This window comes from Oncorhynchus tshawytscha, linkage group LG09, assembly GCF_018296145.1.
Source record: "Oncorhynchus tshawytscha isolate Ot180627B linkage group LG09, Otsh_v2.0, whole genome shotgun sequence".
Taxonomy (NCBI): Eukaryota; Metazoa; Chordata; class Actinopteri; order Salmoniformes; family Salmonidae; genus Oncorhynchus; species Oncorhynchus tshawytscha.
This window is the reverse complement of record NC_056437.1, coordinates 68809085-68834386: the sequence shown is the minus strand read 5'-3', so window position 1 is coordinate 68834386 and position 25302 is coordinate 68809085. Positions and strand designations below refer to the sequence as shown.

Here is a 25302-nt window from a genome sequence, read left to right as displayed (position 1 = left end):
GACGATTGTGCTGCTAGGCAACATATGTGCTTTGATTGAAACTAAACAGGTAGGCTATGCTACAGTTTGTTAACACCATCTGCTCTACAATTCACTCATGGTACGTCATTTAAAACAACACTATAGGCTACTACGAAACTGTAGCCTACAACTCAAGAAAATCTAAATGCATATCCTCATGAAACTGATTGAGATCAAATGGTAGGTATGCAGATTCCGCATGACGTTTCACTGGAACCATTTGAAGAGTTGTTATTCACAATTGACTGTGAGAAATGTGAAGGGAGGTTCACCATGAGTAGAGCTGGGACTGTGCGCAAAGTTGAGAATACTGCACCTGCGCAGAAGCCCCGGGTCACCCAGCCACCTGGAAGCAGTGTCCAAAAAGTACGTATCTGTAGCCTGGGCCGATGCAAAAAAAAATATTTGCCAACTGAAACTTCAGGTTTTCTAAATGGGTTTCTTCCCAAATTGACAAATTATTGTCTTTAGTTGATTTTAAATGACAACATTCCAAACTCGTTTATTATGATCTATTAAATTATGGCATAATTCTACTATTGTATTACTTTGCATCATTGTCAGTGACAATTTTATTTTGAAGGCTAACCGCAAAGTCTACTGTTGTGGCTAATCCTTGTTGTGTCTATCTTCACATAGATGGGTCAGACCACCATAGATAAAAAAGAACTGTCTTATAAATTAGGATTATTTTAGATGATGACACCTAGCTATATAGTTAACTATCTAACTATAGCTACTGAGAAAGATTATGTCGTTTGGCTTTTTTGGGGGGAACATTGTTTGCATCCATCAGCTAGCTAGCTTTTTTATGATCAGCACTGTAGGTGCGCGAGACAACTTTAGCAGCATCAGAGCATACCTATCGAAGAATCGTTGTGACATATGTAATACGAGTGATAGTGTAATCAGTGTGTAATAACTACGTAAAAATGTATGAACGCGTTAAATTATTATGTGACAAGTAGTCATATTCAGGTCCTGATTGGTGAACAAGCTTATTTGACACGGCAAATAGTGTTATTTGACACGTTATTATGCGCATCAATTTGGGCACACAGAATAGTGGACTGGAGCAATTTAAATTACTCACCATATCTAAGAGCAGATCTATGCTCAGATCGTTCCATCTGCCCAACCGCGTCCACACAGATGGGATGCTGCAGTGTCTAGGCAGAACAGAGTCAGACAGATGCACATCCATTTCAAGCCATGTTTCTTTTGATAGAACTTGATAGCAACAGACATTCTAAATGTTTAACAACCTATTATCTTTATTCGATATGATACCTACATTGTTGAAGTATAAAACCAAGTATCGCTCCATGAAGATATAAAACAATGATTTGTGTTGAAGAAGGTTGCATCGTTCAGGCTTTCGCTTCACTTTATAAGCCCACATTTTCAGTGAGTGATTCTTAATTATGCTATTGTGAAATGAATCAGGTGAATATAATGCAAGTGAACAGTTTTCATACATGTCTATGTAAAGAATTGCATTGGAGCCATGCATTTCATGATTAAACAGTAAGCAGATATTTAGCGGGCAATAACTGAATATGAAAAACGAATAACTGTAACACAATGGTGCAGGTCTCTGTCTTATTAAATGAGGGCCATGTTCAATATAAATATGCTGAAATTGTGCATATTGCACACCACACTTTTCAGATTCTGTGTAGGGTTAGCTAGATCCGTTGTTTCAATTGACATTTCACAGAGACCACATTTTGCTCACACATTATGTCTGTTAACTCTCTTTTAATCAGATTGCAGTGCAATCTAAACATATGGCTGTTCAGGGTTTGTAAAACACACATTTGAAATGAAAATGCATGTTATTAATAGAGAGACTGATAGTGTTGAATGAAGGCTAAAGATCGACCATTTGACCTCACTGCTTGTGAAATCACTGTGCACCTGTTGTCTATTCGGCTAAAATTGTTCCGATTACGGTATTGATAGTGGATCGCAATTCCACAGAGTGGGTTGGAACCATAGAATTAGGATTTCGAATCATTTAATAGGATCTCTAGAGTAGGAAATGAATTCGTATAGGAACTCTAAGTACAACGTTCAAAACAGGTCCGCCATGTCCAATGCTGCAACACACTTAATTGAAAAAAGGATTTTCAATATAACCACATTTTGAGAAGATACATTTGACTTGATTTTAGGGCGTTCCTTAATTGATTCGTAGGCTAAAGCACTAAATGTACTGCCATCCATATGTTCTGAGCATGTTTAATACAAATATGAATGTTCACACATCGACAGACTTGGCTACAGAATGAGCACTCAGATTAACAATATTTAAAAGTATAGAAGTGTTTATTAACTTAACATTTGATGAAGAGCAACATATTTTCAAATAGATAAATCAATAAATTCATGAATAGGCATACATAAAAAAATAACCTTGTTTAATAAATAAATAAATAAATAAATGAATAATACTGCTGTTTGACGTTGCACATTACATGATTGTAGAATAGTAGGCTTTTAAAATCAAACACAACTGTAAAAAAGTTCTGCAAGTTCAAATTCATGTTCTGTTGGCCCACAGAAGGCTATCAGAGTTGTGTTCCAGAATGAACTGTAGGCTGTACAGGAGCTCTTGTCGAACCACTTCCCAGGCGCAGTAACTGAAATTCTGTGAAAATACAAATAAACTGTTAGGACAATGTAGGGTAATATTGTCCAATGTAGAGATATGATCAAAAAATGGTCTATTTGTGTTTAACCTATAGTCTACCTTTTCTTTTAGGACTGCTGCAATGTTTCCAAAGTACGTCTTCAGTCCTTCTGTCCTGATGAGATAATCACTGGTATCCACACTGCCCATCATCTGCCAGAAAGAAAAAGGCAGGCGATGAATAATAATAAAAATGCCACAATACCACAAGTAAACAGTTAAGCGATCTGTGTTGGCATAGTAACTCACACATTTACTCTCTTCAATCTGGCGGTATACAATATTCTGAAAATTCTCCAACTTCCGTTGGTCCCACTTAGTAGGCAGGTCATCAGCTCCAAACAATGTGTCGATGTTCTTCAATGTCTCATAAATAGCCTTAGGATCACTGCTGCTCAACTGAAACGGACAACAACAATAATTTCAAATAACATAAATGGCAGTTTAAAGTTTTCTACTTTCTTATCCTAACGGCTGCAAATACTCTTTCATGCTGTAAAGAACACTTGGATGTACACGCTTGCCCTTACCTGTGGCGCACCGGAGGTTGCAAATGTGGTGGCTGGGAATGGCACGAAGACATTCTCCTGCAGGCACTCCAGAGGAAAATGGCCCCCTGAAAGTTAGAGAAAACACCGCAATCACGTTGTTTTATTCAGTTAAACATAGTTGGATAATACTTCTCAAGACAAAAGTAATTTAATAAATGTACCATGTCTCTCAGTAGGTTGTGGGTTATTCGCACCAGCTGTCCTTGTAGCTGGCAAGGCATGGGCATGGAGCAAACTTGCGCGAGGCAGAGGAAGGCGCTCATCCAAGTGACAGTCTGAAGTGTCATTCTTATTGTAGTTAGATGATCTGTAGCAGATGATCATTGTTAGTCGAATATAATCCTGAAAATAATTAATTATTTGTATCCTGAATCAATTATCAAATGATAGCATCTTTTTGACTCACCTGTTGCCAGTAAATTTTAATTTTCCTCCAGTGAGAATGTGGTTTGTGTTCTGATCCCATATCTGCGGGTGAATTTAAATAGTGAGGATTGAAAGGATGTACAAAAAGTGAAAGGGTGTTTCGCTAAATTAGGAGTTAAAATGAATGAATTTGGGAAAGTTTTGCCTAGTGAACCGCAAGACCGGATTTCTCTTTTCGTGTGCTCCACTTCTCTCTCAGCATGTTTCGAGTGTTCCTTCATGGGAGGCAGGTTGAAAGAAAGTAACTCATAGCTGGTCTTGTGAGAGCTCAAACGTTTTCAAAGAAAGACAGGTAGAACAACGACCCCTTAACTTCACAATGAATGCAATAGACCTCTTCATGTCTTTATTTTACTAGGAAAGTCAGTTAAGAACATATTGAACAAATAAACTAAAGTAAAAAATTATAAAAAGTAACAAAATAAAATAACGAGGCTATAGACAGGGTGTACCAAGTCAATGTCTGGGGGTAATTTGTTCATGTAGGTTGGGGTAAAGTTACTATGCACGAGAGTGATACGGTGTTGTTTTCTTTTTTTCAATTTAAAGTTTTATTAAGTTCTTGTTTTTCAATCAACCAACAAAACACATTCCACATTCACAGATGTGACAGGCTTAAAAAAATAAAAATAAAAAGTCAAAAAATATAATAGTACATTTGAAAAATTCAAATAAAATTCAAATGAAAGATAAAGTCAAATAAAAACACTTATTTTTCTTAATCTATTTATTTTCCTTGGTGCATATATATATATATATATATAAATAAAAGTAATCAATATAACGTTTATATATATATATATATATATATATACATACACATACACATATACACATACACACATACATATATATATACATATACATATACATATACATACACACACACACACACACACACACATACATACATACACACATACCCACACATACATACATACGCACACGTACTCAAAAACAAAATTTAAATAAAAACACAAAAAAAAACATATAACACTTTGCAGCAGCACTATGAAGGTTCTTATCAGCTATTTCTAGCATTCGCTGAGACGACGGGCCAATAATTCGTTTTTAGGTTTTACAGTACCTTACACAACATGTATCTGCGCATTTCCATAGTCACCCCGTTCACTCTGTCCAGTTTGAAATATAGTTGAGTAGTGGAGACCAGAGTCTATCAAACTTGGGCTGTCTCTTGTGGAGGTCATAAGTGAGCTTTTCAAGAGGGAGAAAGTCAACAATCTGGTCAATCCACATTTTAAATGTAGGAGGGGTATTAGAGGCCCACAATAGAAGAATACATTTCTTAGCAAAGTATGTAATAGTCATGAGCAAATTTTCTCTGTCAGGATCAAGAACAAAGTCCTGCTGGGCATTAAGAAGATAGATACACGGGGTCATATCAAACTGTACCTCTAGTATTTTCTGTGCAGCAGTATGTACAGATTGCCAGAATCTGGCAATCTCTCTACAGCTCCAAAATACATGCATATAGGTTCCACTTTCAGAGGTACATCTTTTACAGTTAGGAGACATATCTGTTTTCATTCTATGGAGTCTCAAAGGAGTATAATAAAATTTGTACAAAAATTTGTAATTGGATTCTTTCATTTTTACTTTGGTAGAGGAGACGGTGTTGTTTTCTCAATTAAACTTTTAGTGCAATGAGAAAAGACCGCGATTTCCCCAGGAATATGGGTGGAGACCAGAGCAATCGATCTCAGGCTCATAGATTAAGAGCATTTAGTAGATCACAGATTAACACTTTTAGGCACCACAAAATAAAGTCATCAATATAACGTTTACACATTACTCTCACAATTCGTACCCTTTGTACGCTTGACGGATTTTAACTTTAACACAATTATATGAATGTTATCAATCTCTATCAACTAATACTGAATGCATGATCTTTTTAACCTTAGATGTTTTAAGATCCTCACATACTATGAACTTACTAATACTTTTTAATGTATAACAGGCTATGAATATTTCCTTTAACCTGTCAAAGTGTATAAACTTAAAGTAGTCATGTGACTGATGATCAGCAACGAGTTAAATCTACATCCCTTCAGATGGTTAGATAAAACCACTCTCATTGGTTTTAGACAAGAACGAAATTTGGACAAATTATACAAAATACATTGAATTCACAAGTCGGGGAAATTACCGCTAAAGACCCCAAAGTCAAGTTTAAATGAATTTATGCTTATTCACGCCAGCGGAGAGATTAAAAACAAACAGCGCTTCATGTGGAAGTTAGTCTGAAGCTCTGACGAGGTATTTCCCCCTCAGCATATTGCATATTGATACTATCGCGACGGGTTACACAAAGATAGCCACGTGTCTCCTTTCTCAGCAAAGCGTTTGCTCCCAGAGACTTGCTGCAGAGGAGGACAACGCCTGACAACCACAGTCTGGGTGTTTAGACAATATTTTCACGCTGAGCGGACCTTGTGAGAGCAATCCTCAGACACCCTGTCTGTCTACAACAGGTGCATTTCTAAGTATTAAACAGGCCAAACATGTAGAATAAGCAGTGGTGTAAAGTACTTAAGTAAAAATACATTAAAGTACTAATTATTAAAACGTTTTTTTGGGGGTATCTGTACTTTATTTTATTATTTATGTTTTTGACTACTTTGACTTTTACTTCATTACATTCCTTCAGAAAATGTTATTATTTTTACTCCATACATTTTCCTTGACACCCAAAAGAACTCGTTAGGAAAATTGTCAAATTCACGCACTTATCAACAGAACATCCCTGGTCGTCCCTACGGCCTCTGATCTAGCGGACTCACTAAACACACGTTTTGTTTGTGAATTATATCTGAATGTTGGAGTGTGCCCCTGGCTCTCCGTAAATTTAGAAAACAAGAAAATGGTAATGTCTGGATTGATTAATGTAAGGAATTGGAAATACTGTTACTTTTGATACTTAAGTATATTTTAGCAATAACATTTACTTTTGATACTTATGTATTTTTAAACCAAATACTTTTACTCAAGTAGAATTTTACTGGTTGAATTTTACTTTTACTTGAGTCATTTTCTATTAAGGTATCTTTACTTCTACTCAAGTATGACAATTGGGTACTTTTTCCACCACTGAGAATAAGTGTGAGGGTGTGAGACACTGAAAAAGCACAGAGACGCAGTAAGATTCAACTACACACATTTTCAATATGCAATTTTGTTCACAGGTTATTCAAGCAGACAGGTAATACAGTTCAGTTCAACATAGGCAAAAAAGGGACATACAAAATATAAATATTAATTTATAATAATAAAAAACAATAAATTATGCATTTAAATCTAATAAATAGACGAACAGGGTCCCACGTGATTGTTTGCATTCTTTATAAACTATTAAGGGCGTAGCTTCTGAGATGAGTCCGGATGATCAGTGCATCTTTGCCTTAAAAATATCCAATCTTTGCAAATGATGTTTCGTCTCTTTCCTGATTAGCTCCCACGCCTGCGCACTGTAGTTCTGAAATACAAAGGAACATGTAAATATCAGAGGTGTAGACTTTCTGGTCATATAATGATCATATTGTCTTGAACAACAAAGAGCTGGTGCCATATGTAATAATAATAATAATAATAATAATAATGTATGAAGCTTCTCAGAGTAGGAGTGCTGATTAAGGATCAGTTTTGCATTTCAGATCACTATGAATAAGGACAGAGGCCTGACACTAGATCAGCACTTCTCTGAGATGCTTAATACATATGGCCCTAAAACCCCAAAAGTGTTACAAAACTGCTCCTGCTTAGCCTAGTTTATATTCATTTGATTAGATGTATTAAACACGTTGCCACCCGAAAACAAACTCACCATTTTTCTCAGAACCTTCCTATTCAACTTCTTGAAGTAGCGTTTCAGTCTCCTCTCAGGTTTCTCGGCAGGTGATACCTGTTGGACAAAATGAAAACATTAGCCCCCACTGAACATAATAGCCCACAGATTCTCACTTGTACAGTTAATAGTCTACACCTAAAACAGGGCCCTCCAACCCTGTTCCTGAAGAGATACGGTCCTTTAGGTTTTCACTACAATCCTCATCAAGCACAGCCGATTAATTAGCTGGTTGATAAACTGAATCAGGTTAGTTACAACTGGGGTTGGAGCGAAAACCTACACGAGTGTAGCTCTCCATGAACAGGGTTGGAGAGCCCTGACCGAAACAGGGACCATACTTTAAATAGAACCGTTACTTACACAGGATTTAAGGTTCTCAAACTGGCGTTCGAGAATGTTGAGGAAATCGTCCAGCTTTTTCTTGTCCCAGATGACAGCCTTCATATTCCCATCAAACAGTTTTGTGATTTGATAGATGGTCTCGTTCGGAATCTGACTTGGTCCTCAAACTACACGTGAACATGTAAAAAGAAGATTAGAAACAGTATAGGCTTCAATTATGCCATCAATGTAACGTTGGGTCAAGACCGCTATACTAAAGCATATCAGAACATGAAAAGTCAAAATTATAGTTTTTACCTTGGCGTCATCTATGCGTCGGTATAGTAATTCGGGGAAAAAGACAGGGGCCTCCTGCTCTGTGATGTCTCCTCCCTGGAATACAACGAATATAATATTTTAAGTCACTCGTCTAAAAGTATAGCTTATACTGCAAGGACAGTATAGACCTAATGTATATAGCCTCTCGCGATCGCTCTGTCATTATAGACTAGCGCCCTTTTACTATGGCTACTCACATATAGATTACAGTCTTCTAACACAAAGGCTAAACATGAAACACAATACTATTTTGATAGGTTGGTTGTTTTGCTGTCCTTAATGCATGCATTCAGTCTCCTTTTGCAGTGTGCTGATAACTCACCATCTGGTCCAGCAGGGAAAGGTATTCTGCGCTCAAGTGACCGTAGTGGTGTCGGATCCAGTCACAACAATTACACACGCTCTGCATACTGCAAATAATAAGAAAAATACACGTCCAGCTCCCTATTGTATACATTGTAAATAGTAGTTTGCTTCGCTCTTAGTTTTCCAGTTGAGTTGAACATTTTGGCTCTTAACGAGTTTTATTTGGAGATGGGAAAGCGAAAATTGTACGGAGAATTTCCCTGATAAACCTACCGGAGGCGGGGACTTTAACTTTCCAGACTCTAGCTAGCACATGCAGGCAAAGGAATTCCATGCCTTGTCCGACTTCTGGACGACCAAATGCCAGCGTTGAATGATAGTTTAACCACAACGATATATGTTATTTTATTTAGATATAGACTAATCGCGAGAATGAGCTGTACGCGAGCTTTTAACTGCCAATAACTTCGCCTGAACTGCAAAAAAAAATACAACAAATGCAAAAAGGCTGATACAATATCGTCGAAGTCGACATTAACCCCACAATTATGACATTTACCCACATAATAAGTCAATTTAGTGTGTTTCGTTCCCAAGTTAGTCCGAAATATTGTTTCGCTGCGGTCTGGCAAGTCCTCAATGTTGCGTTTCAAATTAAAAGTGGAAGGAGACATCTGCGTCTCTCAACTTTTAATTTCAACAATGATGTAACCAACTTTTACCTGCTGGTGATGCAATTTTGACGAGCAATGACAACATGATTTGTTGGCACTTTGTCCTTTTCTTTTCAAACGAAAAATTATATTTGACCATACACTGAGTGCACCAATCATTAGGAACACCTTCCTAATATTGAGTTGCACCCCATTTTGCCCCCAGAACACCATCAATTCGTCGGGGCATGGACTCTACAAGGTGCCGAAAGCGTCCCACAGGGATGCTGGCCCACGTTGACTCAATGCGTCCCACAAATGTGTCAATTTGGCTGGATGTTCATTGGGTGGTGGACCATTCTTGTTTTTTTAACCTTTATTTAACTAGGTAGGTCAGTTAACTGCTGGAAAAACATAGGCCTTATGTCTATTTCGGATATTGATAGACAATATAAATTGTTGTTGTTATGGAGCCGCCAATAAGGCTAGGTTTCACTGCTGGTCTCAGATCCCTTCATCACTTTCTCTTAGCCTAGACTTTCTCCGTGCTTTGTCTGTCTGTCTGTCTGTCTGTCTGTTTGTCTGTCTGTCTGTCGGTCGGTCTGTCTGTCTGTCTGTCGGTCGGTCTTACCCAATGCTCTTTCGCCCGGGAAGCGTAACATGAGCCTGATACAACATTGTAGCCACAATTCACCGTTTTTCCAAATAATAATTAGACAAAACAGAAATTATTTATAATATGTCTTGGTGATTCAATAGTTAATCATTACATTACTTTTAAGTTAAAACACTATTTGTATTGCTCAGAGTCTGTCAGTAACTCTATTAGAGGCAGATGATCTACTCTTTTTGGCTGCTTCTGATGACGGTTGTATATATTGACAATAGAATCTCGAAACTATGCTGGTATTCTTTTGTCCTTTATTATATATATATATGTGTATTATTATATCCTTATCTATGAATATGTTTTATTAGTAGCAGTAATAATGAGTAAATGGCACCATGTAAAGTTCTATTTGGACCCCATTTTGGTTCAGGGAGGAAGGTTCTATATTTGTTTCAGTGAAAGACTGTAAGCATATTAATGGAATCATTCTGGAAACATATTGTTTCATAAAAAGTGGCAACGCAAACAAATTACTTTGGTGAACACAGGATACATGCTTCTTGTTGTTTTTACTTTTCCATGTCATATCAATTACATTGATATAACTTTTACTCAAGAACATTCAAAGTGAAAAATATAACCAATCATACATATTCATTGTTGAAACATGTTACGATGTTATTCACGATTACAGTATCAAGACATTGAAATCCCTAAAAATATCCAGTACAAAGACAGAAGGAGACAAGAGAGAACAGTCTGAACATTTAAATAAAGATTACAGAGCAATGTGGAAAGGTCTACATTCTACAAGCTTTCTCATAGCATAAGAAAAGCATGTTTCTCTTTGAGGTCAAAGAGAAAGTCTCCCCACAGTTTCAAGTTTTGGCTTGACAACCTTGTCGACATTGCTTGACCCTCTGAAATAAAACCAAAAGAAGACACTTAATTAGTATTACAGTTTACATAATGTTATCCTAATGTGCATCTAAAACTAGAATAATGGTACAAAGATTTTAATTATTTTAATCATTTCCTCATTAAGCCGCAAATGTAGAAATTACTTTTCTGTCTTTGAAACCGGTCCACCACTTGGGTTCCTCCTCCTGAAGTTTCAAGTTGTGTTCTAGAGGTAAAGAACAAACCAATAATGATCCTACGGTGACAGCTTAAGGTGAATTGATTTCATCAAAGTGTTAGTGTTGGTTAGTTATAATTTTACTGGTGAGATTATTGAAAGAATGATGTGAAATAAAAACAGGCAATTGTAAAAACGGATCTTTCCTCCCAACAGCTAAAGGTCCTGAAGATTCTGCACATGTGCAGGACCCCCAACTCCACACAGTCTCCTCTCCATTCATAGAGAACAGGTTAGCCTACTGTGGATAATGGTGCTCATTTAATAAAGTTAGATCAAAGCTGAATCTATTTCTGCAAGATCACATAATGATCGTTTTCTACATAACAGAACCAAATATAATAGCGTAGTATAACGTTACTGTAAGACAACAACAACAACAAAAAACTAATTTCTCATGAAATTTGAGGACGATTGTGCTGCTAGGCAACATATGTGCTTTGATTGAAACTAAACAGGTAGGCTATGCTACAGTTTGTTAACACCATCTGCTCTACAATTCACTCATGGTACGTCATTTAAAACAACACTATAGGCTACTACGAAACTGTAGCCTACAACTCAATTAAATCTAAATGCATATCCTCATGAAACTGATTGAGATCAAATGGTAGGTATGCAGATTCCGCATGACGTTTCACTGGAACCATTTGAAGAGTTGTTATTCACAATTGACTGTGAGAAATGTGAAGGGAGGTTCACCATGAGTAGAGCTGGGACTGTGCGCAAAGTTGAGAATACTGCACCTGCGCAGAAGCCCCGGGTCACCCAGCCACCTGGAAGCAGTGTCCAAAAAGTACGTATCTGTAGCCTGGGCCGATGTAAAAAATATTTGCCAACTGAAACTTCAGGTTTTCTAAATGGGTTTCTTCCCAAATTGACAAATTATTGTCTTTAGTTGATTTTAAATGACAACATTCCAAACTCGTTTATTATGATCTATTAAATTATGGCATAATTCTACTATTGTATTACTTTGCATCATTGTCAGTGACAATTTTATTTTGAAGGCTAACCGCAAAGTCTACTGTTGTGGCTAATCCTTGTTGTGTCTATCTTCACATAGATGGGTCAGACCACCATAGATAAAAAAGAACTGTCTTATAAATTAGGATTATTTTAGATGATGACACCTAGCTATATAGTTAACTATCTAACTATAGCTACTGAGAAAGATTATGTCGTTTGGCTTTTTTTGGGGGGGGGGGAGAACATTGTTTGCATCCATCAGCTAGCTAGCTTTTTTTATGATCAGCACTGTAGGTGCGCGAGACAACTTTAGCAGCATCAGAGCATACCTATCGAAGAATCGTTGTGACATATGTAATACGAGTGATAGTGTAATCAGTGTGTAATAACTACGTAAAAATGTATGAACGCGTTAAATTATTATGTGACAAGTAGTCATATTCAGGTCCTGATTGGTGAACAAGCTTATTTGACACGGCAAATAGTGTTATTTGACACGTTATTATGCGCATCAATTTGGGCACACAGAATAGTGGACTGGAGCAATTTAAATTACTCACCATATCTAAGAGCAGATCTATGCTCAGATCGTTCCATCTGCCCAACCGCGTCCACACAGATGGGATGCTGCAGTGTCTAGGCAGAACAGAGTCAGACAGATGCACATCCATTTCAAGCCATGTTTCTTTTGATAGAACTTGATAGCAACAGACATTCTAAATGTTTAACAACCTATTATCTTTATTCGATATGATACCTACATTGTTGAAGTATAAAACCAAGTATCGCTCCATGAAGATATAAAACAATGATTTGTGTTGAAGAAGGTTGCATTGTTCAGGCTTTCGCTTCACTTTATAAGCCCACATTTTCAGTGAGTGATTCTTAATTATGCTATTGTGAAATGAATCAGGTGAATATAATGCAAGTGAACAGTTTTCATACATGTCTATGTAAAGAATTGCATTGGAGCCATGCATTTCATGATTAAACAGTAAGCAGATATTTAGCGGGCAATAACTGAATATGAAAAACGAATAACTGTAACACAATGGTGCAGGTCTCTGTCTTATTAAATGAGGGCCATGTTCAATATAAATATGCTGAAATTGTGCATATTGCACACCACACTTTTCAGATTCTGTGTAGGGTTAGCTAGATCCGTTGTTTCAATTGACATTTCACAGAGACCACATTTTGCTCACACATTATGTCTGTTAACTCTCTTTTAATCAGATTGCAGTGCAATCTAAACATATGGCTGTTCAGGGTTTGTAAAACACACATTTGAAATGAAAATGCATGTTATTAATAGAGAGACTGATAGTGTTGAATGAAGGCTAAAGATCGACCATTTGACCTCACTGCTTGTGAAATCACTGTGCACCTGTTGTCTATTCGGCTAAAATTGTTCCGATTACGGTATTGATAGTGGATCGCAATTCCACAGAGTGGGTTGGAACCATAGAATTAGGATTTCGAATCATTTAATAGGATCTCTAGAGTAGGAAATGAATTCGTATAGGAACTCTAAGTACAACGTTCAAAACAGGTCCGCCATGTCCAATGCTGCAACACACTTAATTGAAAAAGGATTTTCAATATAACCACATTTTGAGAAGATACATTTGACTTGATTTTAGGGCTTTCCTTAATTGATTCGTAGGCTAAAGCACTAAATGTACTGCCATCCATATGTTCTGAGCATGTTTAATACAAATATGAATGTTCACACATCGACAGACTTGGCTACAGAATGAGCACTCAGATTAACAATATTTAAAAGTATAGAAGTGTTTATTAACTTAACATTTGATGAAGAGCAACATATTTTCAAATAGATAAATCAATAAATTCATGAATAGGCATACATAAAAAAATAACCTTGTTTAAATAAATAAATAAATAAATACATGAATAATACTGCTGTTTGACGTTGCACATTACATGATTGTAGAATAGTAGGCTTTTAAAATCAAACACAACTGTAAAAAAGTTCTGCAAGTTCAAATTCATGTTCTGTTGGCCCACAGAAGGCTATCAGAGTTGTGTTCCAGAATGAACTGTAGGCTGTACAGGAGCTCTTTTCGAACCACTTCCCAGGCGCAGTAACTGAAATTCTGTGAAAATACAAATAAACTGTTAGGACAATGTAGGGTAATATTGTCAAATGTAGAGATATGATCAAAAAATTGTCTATTTGTGTTTAACCTTTAGTCTACCTTGTCGTTTAGGACTGCTGCAATGTTCCCAAAGTACGTATTCAGTCCTTCTGTCCTGATGAGATAATCACTGGTATCCACACTGCCCATCATCTGCCAGAAAGAAAAAGGCAGGCGATGAATAATAATAAAAATGTCACAATACCACAAGTAAACAGTTAAGCGATCTGTGTTGGCATAGTAACTCACACATTTACTCTCTTCAATCTGGCGGTATACAATATTCTGAAAATTCTCCAACTTCTGTTGGTCCCACTTAGTAGGCAGGTCGTCAGCTCCAAACAATGTGTCGATGTTCTTCAATGTCTCATAAATAGCCATAGCACCACTGCTGCTCAACTGAAACGGACAACAACAATAATTTCAAATAACATAAATGGCAGTTTAAAGTTTTCTACTTTCTTATCCTAACGGCTGCAAATACTCTTTCATGCTGTAAAGAACACTTGGATGTACACGCTTGCCCTTACCTGTGGCGCACCGGAGGTTGCAAATGTGGTGGCTGGGAATGGCACGAAGACATTCTCCTGCAGGCACTCCAGAGGAAAAATGGCCCCCCTGAAAGTTAGAGAAAACACCGCAATCACGTTGTTTTATTCAGTTAAACATAGTTGGATAATACTTCTCAAGACAACAGTAATTTAATAAATGTACCATGTCTCTCAGTAGGTTGTGGGTTATTCGCACCAGCTGTCCTTGTAGCTGGCAAGGCATGGGCATGGAGCAAACTTGCGCGAGACAGAGGAAGGCGCTCATCCAAGTGACAGTCTGAAGTGTCATTCTTATTGTAGTTAGATGATCTGTAGCAGATGATCATTGTTAGTCGAATATAATCCTGAAAATAATTAATTATTTGTATCCTGAATCAATTATCAAATGATAGCATCTTTTTGACTCACCTGTTGCCAGTAAATTTAAATTTTCCTCCAGTGAGAATGTGGTTTGTGTTCTGATCCCATATCTGCGGGTGAATTTAAATAGTGAGGATTGAAAGGATGTACAAAAAGTGAAAGGGTGTTTCGCTAAATTATGAGTTAAAATGAATGAATTTGGGAAAGTTTTGCCTAGTGAACCGCAAGACCGGATTTCTCTTTTCGTGTGCTCCACTTCCCTCTCAGCATGTTTCGAGTGTTCCTTCATGGGAGGCTGGTTGAAAGAAAGTAACTCATAGCTGGTCTTGTGAGAGCTCAAACGTTTCTAAGAAAGACAGGTAGAACAACGACCCCTTAACTTCACAATGAATGCAATAGACCTCTTCATGTCTTTATTTTACTAGGAAAGTCAGTTAAGAACATATTGAACAAATAAACTAAAGTAAAAAATTATAAAAAGTAACAAAATAAAATAACGAGGCTATAGACAGGGTGTACCAAGTCAATGTCTGGGGGTAATTTGTTCATGTAGGTTGGGGTAAAGTTACTATGCACGAGAGTGATACGGTGTTGTTTTCTTTTTTTCAATTTAAAGTTTTATTAAGTTCTTGTTTTTCAATCAACCAACAAAACACATTCCACATTCACAGATGTGACAGGCTTAAAAAAATAAAAATAAAAAGTCAAAAAATATAATAGTACATTTGAAAAATTCAAATAAAATTCAAATGAAAGATAAAGTCAAATAAAAACACTTATTTTTCTTAATCTATTTATTTTCCTTGGTGCATATATATATATATATAAATAAATAAAAGTAATCAATATAACGTTTATTTATATATATATATATATATATATATATATACATACACATACACATATACACATACACACATACATATACATATACATATACATATACATATACATACACACACACACACACACACACACATACATACATACACACATACCCACACATACATACATACGCACACGTACTCAAAAACAAAATTTAAATAAAAAACAAAAAAAAAACATATAACACTTTGCAGCAGCACTATGAAGGTTCTTATCAGCTATTTCTAGCATTCGCTGAGACGACGGGCCAATAATTCGTTTTTAGGTTTTACAGTACCTTACACAACATGTATCTGCGCATTTCCATAGTCACCCCGTTCACTCTGTCCAGTTTGAAATATAGTTGAGTAGTGGAGACCAGAGTCTATCAAACTTGGGCTGTCTCTTGTGGAGGTCATAAGTGAGCTTTTCAAGAGGGAGAAAGTCAACAATCTGGTCAATCCACATTTTAAATGTAGGAGGGGTATTAGAGGCCCACAATAGAAGAATACATTTCTTAGCAAAGTATGTAATAGTCATGAGCAAATTTTCTCTGTCAGGATCAAGAACAAAGTCCTGCTGGGCATTAAGAAGATAGATACACGGGGTCATATCAAACTGTACCTCTAGTATTTTCTGTGCAGCAGTATGTACAGATTGCCAGAATCTGGCAATCTCTCTACAGCTCCAAAATACATGCATATAGGTTCCACTTTCAGAGGTACATCTTTTACAGTTAGGAGACATATCTGTTTTCATTCTATGGAGTCTCAAAGGAGTATAATAAAATTTGTACAAAAATTTGTAATTGGATTCTTTCATTTTTACTTTGGTAGAGGAGACGGTGTTGTTTTCTCAATTAAACTTTTAGTGCAATGAGAAAAGACCGCGATTTCCCCAGGAATATGGGTGGAGACCAGAGCAATCGATCTCAGGCTCATAGATTAAGAGCATTTAGTAGATCACAGATTAACACTTTTAGGCACCACAAAATAAAGTCATCAATATAACGTTTACACATTACTCTCACAATTCGTACCCTTTGTACGCTTGACGGATTTTAACTTTAACACAATTATATGAATGTTATCAATCTCTATCAACTAATACTGAATGCATGATCTTTTTAACCTTAGATGTTTTAAGATCCTCACATACTATGAACTTACTAATACTTTTTAATGTATAACAGGCTATGAATATTTCCTTTAACCTGTCAAAGTGTATAAACTTAAAGTAGTCATGTGACTGATGATCAGCAACGAGTTAAATCTACATCCCTTCAGATGGTTAGATAAAACCACTCTCATTGGTTTTAGACAAGAACGAAATTTGGACAAATTATACAAAATACATTGAATTCACAAGTCGGGGAAATTACCGCTAAAGACCCCAAAGTCAAGTTTAAATGAATTTATGCTTATTCACGCCAGCGGAGAGATTAAAAACAAACAGCGCTTCATGTGGAAGTTAGTCTGAAGCTCTGACGAGGTATTTCCCCCTCAGCATATTGCATATTGATACTATCGCGACGGGTTACACAAAGATAGCCACGTGTCTCCTTTCTCAGCAAAGCGTTTGCTCCCAGAGACTTGCTGCAGAGGAGGACAACGCCTGACAACCACAGTCTGGGTGTTTAGACAATATTTTCACGCTGAGCGGACCTTGTGAGAGCAATCCTCAGACACCCTGTCTGTCTACAACAGGTGCATTTCTAAGTATTAAACAGGCCAAACATGTAGAATAAGCAGTGGTGTAAAGTACTTAAGTAAAAAATACATTAAAGTACTAATTATTAAAACGTTTTTTTGGGGGTATCTGTACTTTATTTTATTATTTATGTTTTTGACTACTTTGACTTTTACTTCATTACATTCCTTCAGAAAATGTTATTATTTTTACTCCATACATTTTCCTTGACACCCAAAAGAACTCGTTAGGAAAATTGTCAAATTCACGCACTTATCAACAGAACATCCCTGGTCGTCCCTACGGCCTCTGATCTAGCGGACTCACTAAACACACGTTTTGTTTGTGAATTATATCTGAATGTTGGAGTGTGCCCCTGGCTCTCCGTAAATTTAGAAAACAAGAAAATGGTAATGTCTGGATTGATTAATGTAAGGTATTGGAAATACTGTTACTTTTGATACTTAAGTATATTTTAGCAATAACATTTACTTTTGATACTTATGTATTTTTAAACCAAATACTTTTACTCAAGTAGAATTTTACTGGTTGAATTTTACTTTTACTTGAGTCATTTTCTATTAAGGTATCTTTACTTCTACTCAAGTATGACAATTGGGTACTTTTTCCACCACTGAGAATAAGTGTGAGGGTGTGAGACACTGAAAAAGCACAGAGACGCAGTAAGATTCAACTACACACATTTTCAATATGCAATTTTGTTCACAGGTTATTCAAGCAGACAGGTAATACAGTTCAGTTCAACATAGGTACAAAAGGGACATACAAAATATAAATATTAATTTATAATAATAAAAAACAATAAATTATGCATTTAAATATAATAAATAGACTAACAGGGTCCCACTTGATTGTTTGCATTCTTTATAAACTGTTAAGGGCGTAGCTTCTGAGATGAGTCCGGATGATCAGTGCATCTTTGCCTCAAAAATATCCAATCTTTGCAAATGATGTTTCGTCTCTTTCCTGATTAGCTCCCACGCCTGCGCACTGTAGTTCTGAAATACAAAGGAACATGTAAATATCAGAGGTGTAGACTTTCTGGTCATATAATGATCATATTGTCTTGAACAACAAAGAGCTGGTATTGTAATAATAATAATAATAATGTATGAAGCTTCTCAGAGTAGGAGTGCTGATTAAGGATCAGTTTTGCATTTCAGATCACTATGAATAAGGACAGAGGCCTGACACTAGATCAGCACTTCTCTGAGATGCTTAATACATATGGCCCTAAAACCCCAAAAGTGTTACAAAACTGCTCCTGCTTAGCCTAGTTTATATTCATTTGATTAGATGTATTTAACACGTTGCCACCCGAAAACAAACTCACCATTTTTCTCAGAACCTTCCTATTCAACTTCTTGAAGTAGCGTTTCAGTCTCCTCTCAGGTTTCTCGGCAGGTGATACCTGTTGGACAAAATGAAAACATTAGCCCCCCACTGAACATAATAGCCCATAGATTCTCACTTCTACAGTTAATAGTCTACACCTAAAACAGGGCCCTCCAACCCTGTTCCTGAAGAGATACGGTCCTTTAGGTTTTCACTACAATCCTCATCAAGCACAGCCGATTAATTAGCTGGTTGATAAACTGAATCAGGTTAGTTACAACTGGGGTTGGAGCGAAAACCTACACGAGGGTAACTCTCCATGAACAGGGTTGGAGAGCCCTGACCGAAACAGGGACCATACTTTAAATAGAACCGTTACTTACACAGGATTTAAGGTTCTCAAACTGGCGTTCGAGAATGTTGAGGAAATCGTCCAGCTTTTTCTTGTCCCAGGTGACAGCCTTCATATTCCCATCAAACAGTTTTGTGATTTGATAGATGGTCTCGTTCCGGAATCTGACTTGGTCCTCAAACTACACGTGAACATGTAAAAAGAAGATTAGAAACAGTATAGGCTTCAATTATGCCATCAATGTAACGTTGGGTCAAGACCGCTATACTAAAGCATATCAGAACATGAAAAGTCAAAATTATAGTTTTTACCTTGGCGTCATCTATGCGTCGGTATAGTAATTCGGGGAAAAAGACAGGGGCCTCCTGCTCTGTGATGTCTCCTCCCTGGAATACAACGAATATAATATTTTAAGTCACTCGTCTAAAAGTATAGCTTATACTGCAAGGACAGTATAGACCTAATGTATATAGCCTCTCGCGATCGCTCTGTCATTATAGACTAGCGCCCTTTTACTATGGCTACTCACATATAGATTACAGTCTTCTAACACAAAGGCTAAACATGAAACACAATACTATTTTGATAGGTTGGTTGTTTTGCTGTCCTTAATACATGCATTCAGTCTCCTTTTGCAGTGTGCTGATAACTCACCATCTGGTCCAGCAGGGAAAGGTATTCTGCGCTCAAGTGACCGTAGTGGTGTCGGATCCAGTCACAACAATTACACACGCTCTGCATACTGCAAATAATAAGAAAAATACACGTCCAGCTCTCTTTTGTATACATTGTAAATAGTAGTTTGCTTCGCTCTTAGTTTTCCAGTTGAGTTGAACATTTTGGCTCTTAACGAGTTTTATTTGGAGATGGGAAAGCGAAAATTGTACGGAGAATTTCCCTGATAAACCTACCGGAGGCGGGGACTTTAACTTTCCAGACTCTAGCTAGCACATGCAGGCAAAGGAATTCCATGCCTTGTCCGACTTCTGGACGACCAAATGCCAGCGTTGAATGATAGTTTAACCACAACAATATATGTTATTTTATTTAGATATAGACTAATCGCGAGAATGAGCTGTACGCGAGCTTTTAACTGCCAATAACTTCGCCTGAACTGCAAAAAAAAATACAACAAATGCAAAAAGGCTGATACAATATCGTCAAAGTCGACATTAACCCCACAATTATGACATTTACCCACATAATAAGTCAATTTAGTGTGTTTCTTTCCCAAGTTAGTCCGAAATATTGTTTCACTGCGGTCTGTCCTCAATGTTGCGTTTCAAATTAAAAGTGGAAGGGAGACATCTGCGTCTCTCAACTTTTAATTTCAACAATGATGTAACCAACTTTTACCTGCTGGTGATGCAATTTTGACGAGCAATGACAACATGATTTGTTGGCACTTTGTCCTTTTCTTTTCAAACGAAAAATTATATTTTTATTTATTTATTTATTTTACCTTTATTTAACCAGGTAGGCAAGTTGAGAACAAGTTCGCATTTACAATTGCGACCTGGCCAAGATAAAGCAAAGCAGTTCGACAGATACAACGACACAGAGTTACACATGGAGTAAAACAAACATACAGTCAATAATACAGTATAAACAAGTCTATATACAATGTGAGCAAATGAGGTGAGAAGGGAGGTAAAGGCAAAAAAGGCCATGGTGGCAAAGTAAATACAATATAGCAAGTAAAACACTGGAATGGTAGTTTTGCAATGGAAGAATGTGCAAAGTAGAAATACAAATAATGGGGTGCAAAGGAGCAAAATAAATAAATTAATTAAAATTAAATACAGTTGGGAAAGAGGTAGTTGTTTGGGCTAAATTATAGGTGGGCTATGTACAGGTGCAGTAATCTGTGAGCTGCTCTGACAGTTGGTGCTTAAAGCTAGTGAGGGAGATAAGTGTTTCCAGTTTCAGAGATTTTTGTAGTTCGTTCCAGTCATTGGCAGCAGAGAACTGGAAGGAGAGGCGGCCAAAGAAAGAATTGGTTTTGGGGGTGACTAGAGAGATATACCTGCTGGAGCGTGTGCTACAGGTGGGAGATGCTATGGTGACCAGCGAGCTGAGATAAGGGGGACTTTACCTAGCAGGGTCTTGTAGATGACATGGAGCCAGTGGGTTTGGCGACGAGTATGAAGCGAGGGCCAGCCACCGAGAGCATACAGGTCGCAATGGTGGGTAGTATATGGGGCTTTGGTGACAAAACGGATTGCACTGTGATAGACTGCATCCAATTTGTTGAGTAGGGTATTGGAGGCTATTTTGTAAATGACATCGCCAAAGTCGAGGATGGTCAGTTTTACAATGGTATGTTTGGCAGCATGAGTGAAGGATGCTTTGTTGCGAAATAGGAAGCCAATTCTAGATTTAACTTTGGATTGGAGATGTTTGATATGGGTCTGGAAGGAGAGTTTACAGTCTAACCAGACACCTAAGTATTTGTAGTTGTCCACGTATTCTAAGTCAGAGCCGTCCAGAGTAGTGATGTTGGACAGGCGGTTAGGTGCAGGTAGCGATCGGTTGAAGAGCATGCATTTAGTTTTACTTGTATTTAAGAGCAATTGGAGGCCACGGAAGGAGAGTTGTATGGCATTGAAGCTTGCCTGGAGGGTTGTTAACACAGTGTCCAAAGAAGGGCCGGAAGTATACAGAATGGTGTCGTCTGCGTAGAGGTGGATCAGAGACTCACCAGCAGCAAGAGCGACCTCATTGATGTATACAGAGAAGAGAGTCGGTCCAAGAATTGAACCCTGTGGCACCCCCATAGAGACTGCCAGAGGTCCGGACAGCAGACCCTCCGATTTGACACACTGAACTCTATCAGAGAAGTAGTTGGTGAACCAGGCGAGGCAATCATTTGAGAAACCAAGGCTGTCGAGTCTGCCGATGAGGATGTGGTGATTGACAGAGTCGAAAGCCTTGGCCAGATCAATGAATACGGCTGCACAGTAATGTTTCTTATCGATGGCGGTTAAGATATCGTTTAGGACCTTGAGCGTGGCTGAGGTGCACCCATGACCAGCTCTGAAACCAGATTGCATAGCAGAGAAGGTATGGTGAGATTCGAAATGGTCGGTAATCTGTTTGTTGACTTGGCTTTCGAAGACCTTAGAAAGGCACGGTAGGATAGATATAGGTCTGTAGCAGTTTGGGTCAAGAGTGTCCCCCTTTGAAGAGGGGGATGACCGCAGCTGCTTTCCAATCTTTGGGAATCTCAGACGACACGAAAGAGAGGTTGAACAGGCTAGTAATAGGGGTGGCAACAATTTCGGCAGATCATTTTAGAAAGAAAGGGTCCAGATTGTCTAGCCCGGCTGATTTGTAGGGGTCCAGATTTTGCAGCTCTTTCAGAACATCAGCTGAATGGATTTGGGAGAAGGAGAAATGGGGAAGGCTTGGGCGAGTTGCTGTTGGGGGTGCAGTGCTGTTGACCGGGGTAGGAGTAGCCAGGTGGAAAGCATGGCCAGCCGTAGAAAAATGCTTATTGAAATTCTCAATTATGGTAGATTTATCAGTGGTGACAGTGTTTCCTATCTTCAGTGCAGTGGGCAGCTGGGAGGAGGTGTTCTTATTCTCCATGGACTTTACAGTGTCCCAGAACTTTTTTGAGTTAGTGTTTCAGGAAGCAAATTTCTGCTTGAAAAAGCTAGCCTTGGCTTTTCTAACTGCCTGTGTATAATGGTTTCTAGCTTCCCTGAACAGCTGCATATCACGGGGGCTGTTCGATGCTAATGCAGAACGCCATAGGATGTTTTTGTGTTGGTTAAGGGCAGTCAGGTCTGGGGAGAACCAAGGGCTATATCTGTTCCTGGTTCTAAATTTCTTGAATGGGGCATGTTTATTTAAGATGGTTAGGAAGGCATTTAAAAAAATATCCAGGCATCCTCTACTGACGGGATGAGATCAATATCCTTCCAGGATACCCCGGCCAGGTCGATTAGAAAGGCCTGCTCGCAGAAGTGTTTCAGGGAGCGTTTTACAGTGATGAGTGGAGGTCGTTTGACCGCTGACCCATGACAGATGCAGGCAATGAGGCAGTGATCGCTGAGATCTTGGTTGAAGACAGCAGAGGTGTATTTAGAGGGGAAGTTGGTTAGGATGATATCTATGAGGGTGCCCGTGTTTATGGCTTTGGGGAGGTACCTGGTAGGTTCATTGATAATTTGTGTGAGATTGAGGGCATCAAGTTTAGATTGTAGGATGGCTGGGGTGTTAAGCATGTTCCAGTTTAGGTCGCCTAGCAGCACGAACTCTGAAGATAGATGGGGGGCAATCAGTTCACATATGGTGTCCAGAGCACAGCTGGGGGCAGAGGGTGGTCTATAGCAGGCGGCAACAGTGAGAGACTTGTTTTTAGAGAGGTGGATTTTTAAAAGTAGAAGTTCAAATTGTTTGGGTACAGACCTGGATAGTAGGACAGAACTCTGCAGGCTATCTTTGCAGTAGATTGCAACACCGCCCCCTTTGGCAGTTCTATCTTGTCTGAAAATGTTGTAGTTTGGAATTAAAATTTCTGAATTTTTGGTGGTCTTCCTAAGCCAGGATTCAGACACAGCTAGAACATCCGGGTTGGCAGAGTGTGTTAAAGCAGTGAATAGAACAAACTTAGGGAGGAGGCTTCTAATGTTAACATGCATGAAACCAAGGCTATTACGGTTACAGAAGTCGTCAAAAGAGAGCGCCTGGGGAATAGGAGTGGAGCTAGGCACTGCAGGGCCTGGATTCACCTCTACATCGCCAGAGGAACATAGGAGGAGTAGAATAAGGGTACGGCTAAAAGCTATGAGAATTGGTCGTCTAGAACGTCTGGAACATAGAGTAAAAGGAGGTTTCTGGGGGCGGTAAAATAGCATCAAGGTATAATGTACAGACAAAGGTATGGTAGTATGTGAATACAGTGGAGGTAAACCTAGGTATTGAGTGATGAAGAGAGAGATATTGTCTCTAGAAACATCATTGAAACCAGGAGATGTCATTGCATGTGTGGGTGGTGGAACTAATAGGTTGGATAAGGTATAGTGAGCAGGACTAGAGGCTCTACAGTGAAATAAGCCAATAAACACTAACCAGAACAGCAATGGACAAGACATATTGACATTAAGGAGAGGCATGCTTAGTCGAGTGATCAAAAGGGTCCAGTGAGTGGAGGGGTTGGTTGGGGGTCACGGCGATTTAGACAGCTAGCCAGGCCATCGGTAGCAAGCTAGCATAGGATGGAGGTCTGTTGTTAGCCACCTCTTGCGTTCCGTCAGTAGATTAGTGGGGTTCCGTGTGGTAGAGGGGATTAATCCAAATCACACAACAACAACAAAAATAAAAATAATAGATATAGTTATAGAGGCCCAAGAAGAAAACATAATAATAAAATTTTTTTTTAAAAAATTGTCCGATTGTCTATTCAGATAGCAGCCGGTAAGACAGCTAAGGGTTAGCAGGCCGCAGATATTTGACCATACACTGAGTGCACAAATCATTAGGAACACCTTCCTACTATTGAGTTGCACCCCATTTTGCCCCCAGAACACCATCAATTCGTCGGGGCATGGACTCTACAAGGTGCGAAAGCGTCCCACAGGGATGCTGGCCCACGTTGACTCCAATGCGTCCCACAAATGTGTCAATTTGGCTGGATGTTCATTGGGTGGTGGACCATTCTTGTTTTTTTAACCTTTATTTAACTAGGTAGGTCAGTTAACTGCTGGAAAAACATAGGCCTTATGTCTATTTCGGATATTGATAGACAATATAAATTGTTGTTGTTATGGAGCCGCCAATAAGGCTAGGTTTCACTGCTGGTCTCAGATCCCTTCATCACTTTCTCTTAGCCTAGACTTTCTCCGTGCTTTGTCTGTCTGTCTGTCTGTCTGTCTGTCTGTCTGTCTGTCGGTCGGTCTGTCGGTCGGTCTGTCGGTCGGTCTGTCGGTCTTACCCAATGCTCTTTCGCCCGGGAAGCGTAACATGAGCCTGATACAACATTGTAGCCACAATTCACCGTTTTTCCAAGTAATAATTAGACAAAACAAATTATTTATAATATGTCTTGGTGATTCAATAGTTAA

General features: G+C 38.3%; 4 protein-coding genes and 1 pseudogene across 4 annotated transcripts in view; 1 reads left to right on the top strand and 4 right to left on the bottom strand.

Annotated features, from left to right (window-relative positions):
* Positions 1-25302, top strand: part of LOC112259172 (interferon a3-like) — a 148176-nt gene that overhangs the window by 81866 nt on the left and 41008 nt on the right. The gene's annotated exons all lie outside the window — the stretch shown is intronic.
* Positions 2567-3554, bottom strand: LOC121847201 (interferon beta-like). Its single transcript, XM_042327305.1, has 5 exons — positions 3429-3554; positions 3247-3333; positions 2966-3115; positions 2777-2869; positions 2567-2674 (listed from the first exon to the last, which is right to left on the bottom strand). The coding sequence occupies exons 1-5, from the start codon at positions 3552-3554 to the stop codon at positions 2567-2569; spliced, it is 564 nt and encodes a 187-aa protein (XP_042183239.1).
* LOC121847205 lies at positions 7100-8678 on the bottom strand (annotated as a pseudogene).
* LOC121847202 (interferon beta-like) lies at positions 13910-14899 on the bottom strand. The gene is made up of 5 exons (XM_042327306.1): positions 14775-14899; positions 14590-14677; positions 14309-14458; positions 14120-14212; positions 13910-14017 (listed from the first exon to the last, which is right to left on the bottom strand). The coding sequence occupies exons 1-5, from the start codon at positions 14897-14899 to the stop codon at positions 13910-13912; spliced, it is 564 nt and encodes a 187-aa protein (XP_042183240.1).
* Positions 18453-20020, bottom strand: LOC121847204 (interferon a3-like). The gene is made up of 5 exons (XM_042327307.1): positions 19886-20020; positions 19543-19617; positions 19263-19412; positions 18878-18955; positions 18453-18542 (listed from the first exon to the last, which is right to left on the bottom strand). Exons 1-5 carry the CDS (start codon positions 20018-20020, stop codon positions 18453-18455), a joined length of 528 nt encoding a protein of 175 aa, XP_042183241.1.

Coding starts and splice junctions, on each gene's coding strand:
- LOC121847201 (XM_042327305.1), bottom strand. CDS start 3,554: ATGACACTTCAGACTGTCACTTGGATGAGCGCCTTCCTCTGCCTCGCG. Junction 3,334..3,428: donor ACAACCTACTGAGAGACATG/GTACATTTATTA, acceptor CTCTAACTTTCA/GGGGGCCATTTTCCTCTGGA. Junction 2,675..2,776: donor CAGCAGTCCTAAAAGAAAAG/GTAGACTATAGG, acceptor GTATTTTCACAG/AATTTCAGTTACTGCGCCTG.
- LOC121847202 (XM_042327306.1), bottom strand. CDS start 14,899: ATGACACTTCAGACTGTCACTTGGATGAGCGCCTTCCTCTGTCTCGCG. Junction 14,213..14,308: donor AGATTGAAGAGAGTAAATGT/GTGAGTTACTAT, acceptor TCTTTCTGGCAG/ATGATGGGCAGTGTGGATAC. Junction 14,018..14,119: donor CAGCAGTCCTAAACGACAAG/GTAGACTAAAGG, acceptor GTATTTTCACAG/AATTTCAGTTACTGCGCCTG.
- LOC121847204 (XM_042327307.1), bottom strand. CDS start 20,020: ATGTATACAAAAGAGAGCTGGACGTGTATTTTTCTTATTATTTGCAGT. Junction 19,618..19,885: donor TTTCCCTGCTGGACCAGATG/GTGAGTTATCAG, acceptor GTTGTATTCCAG/GGAGGAGACATCACAGAGCA. Junction 18,543..18,877: donor GGAAGGTTCTGAGAAAAATG/GTGAGTTTGTTT, acceptor TTTGTATTTCAG/AACTACAGTGCGCAGGCGTG.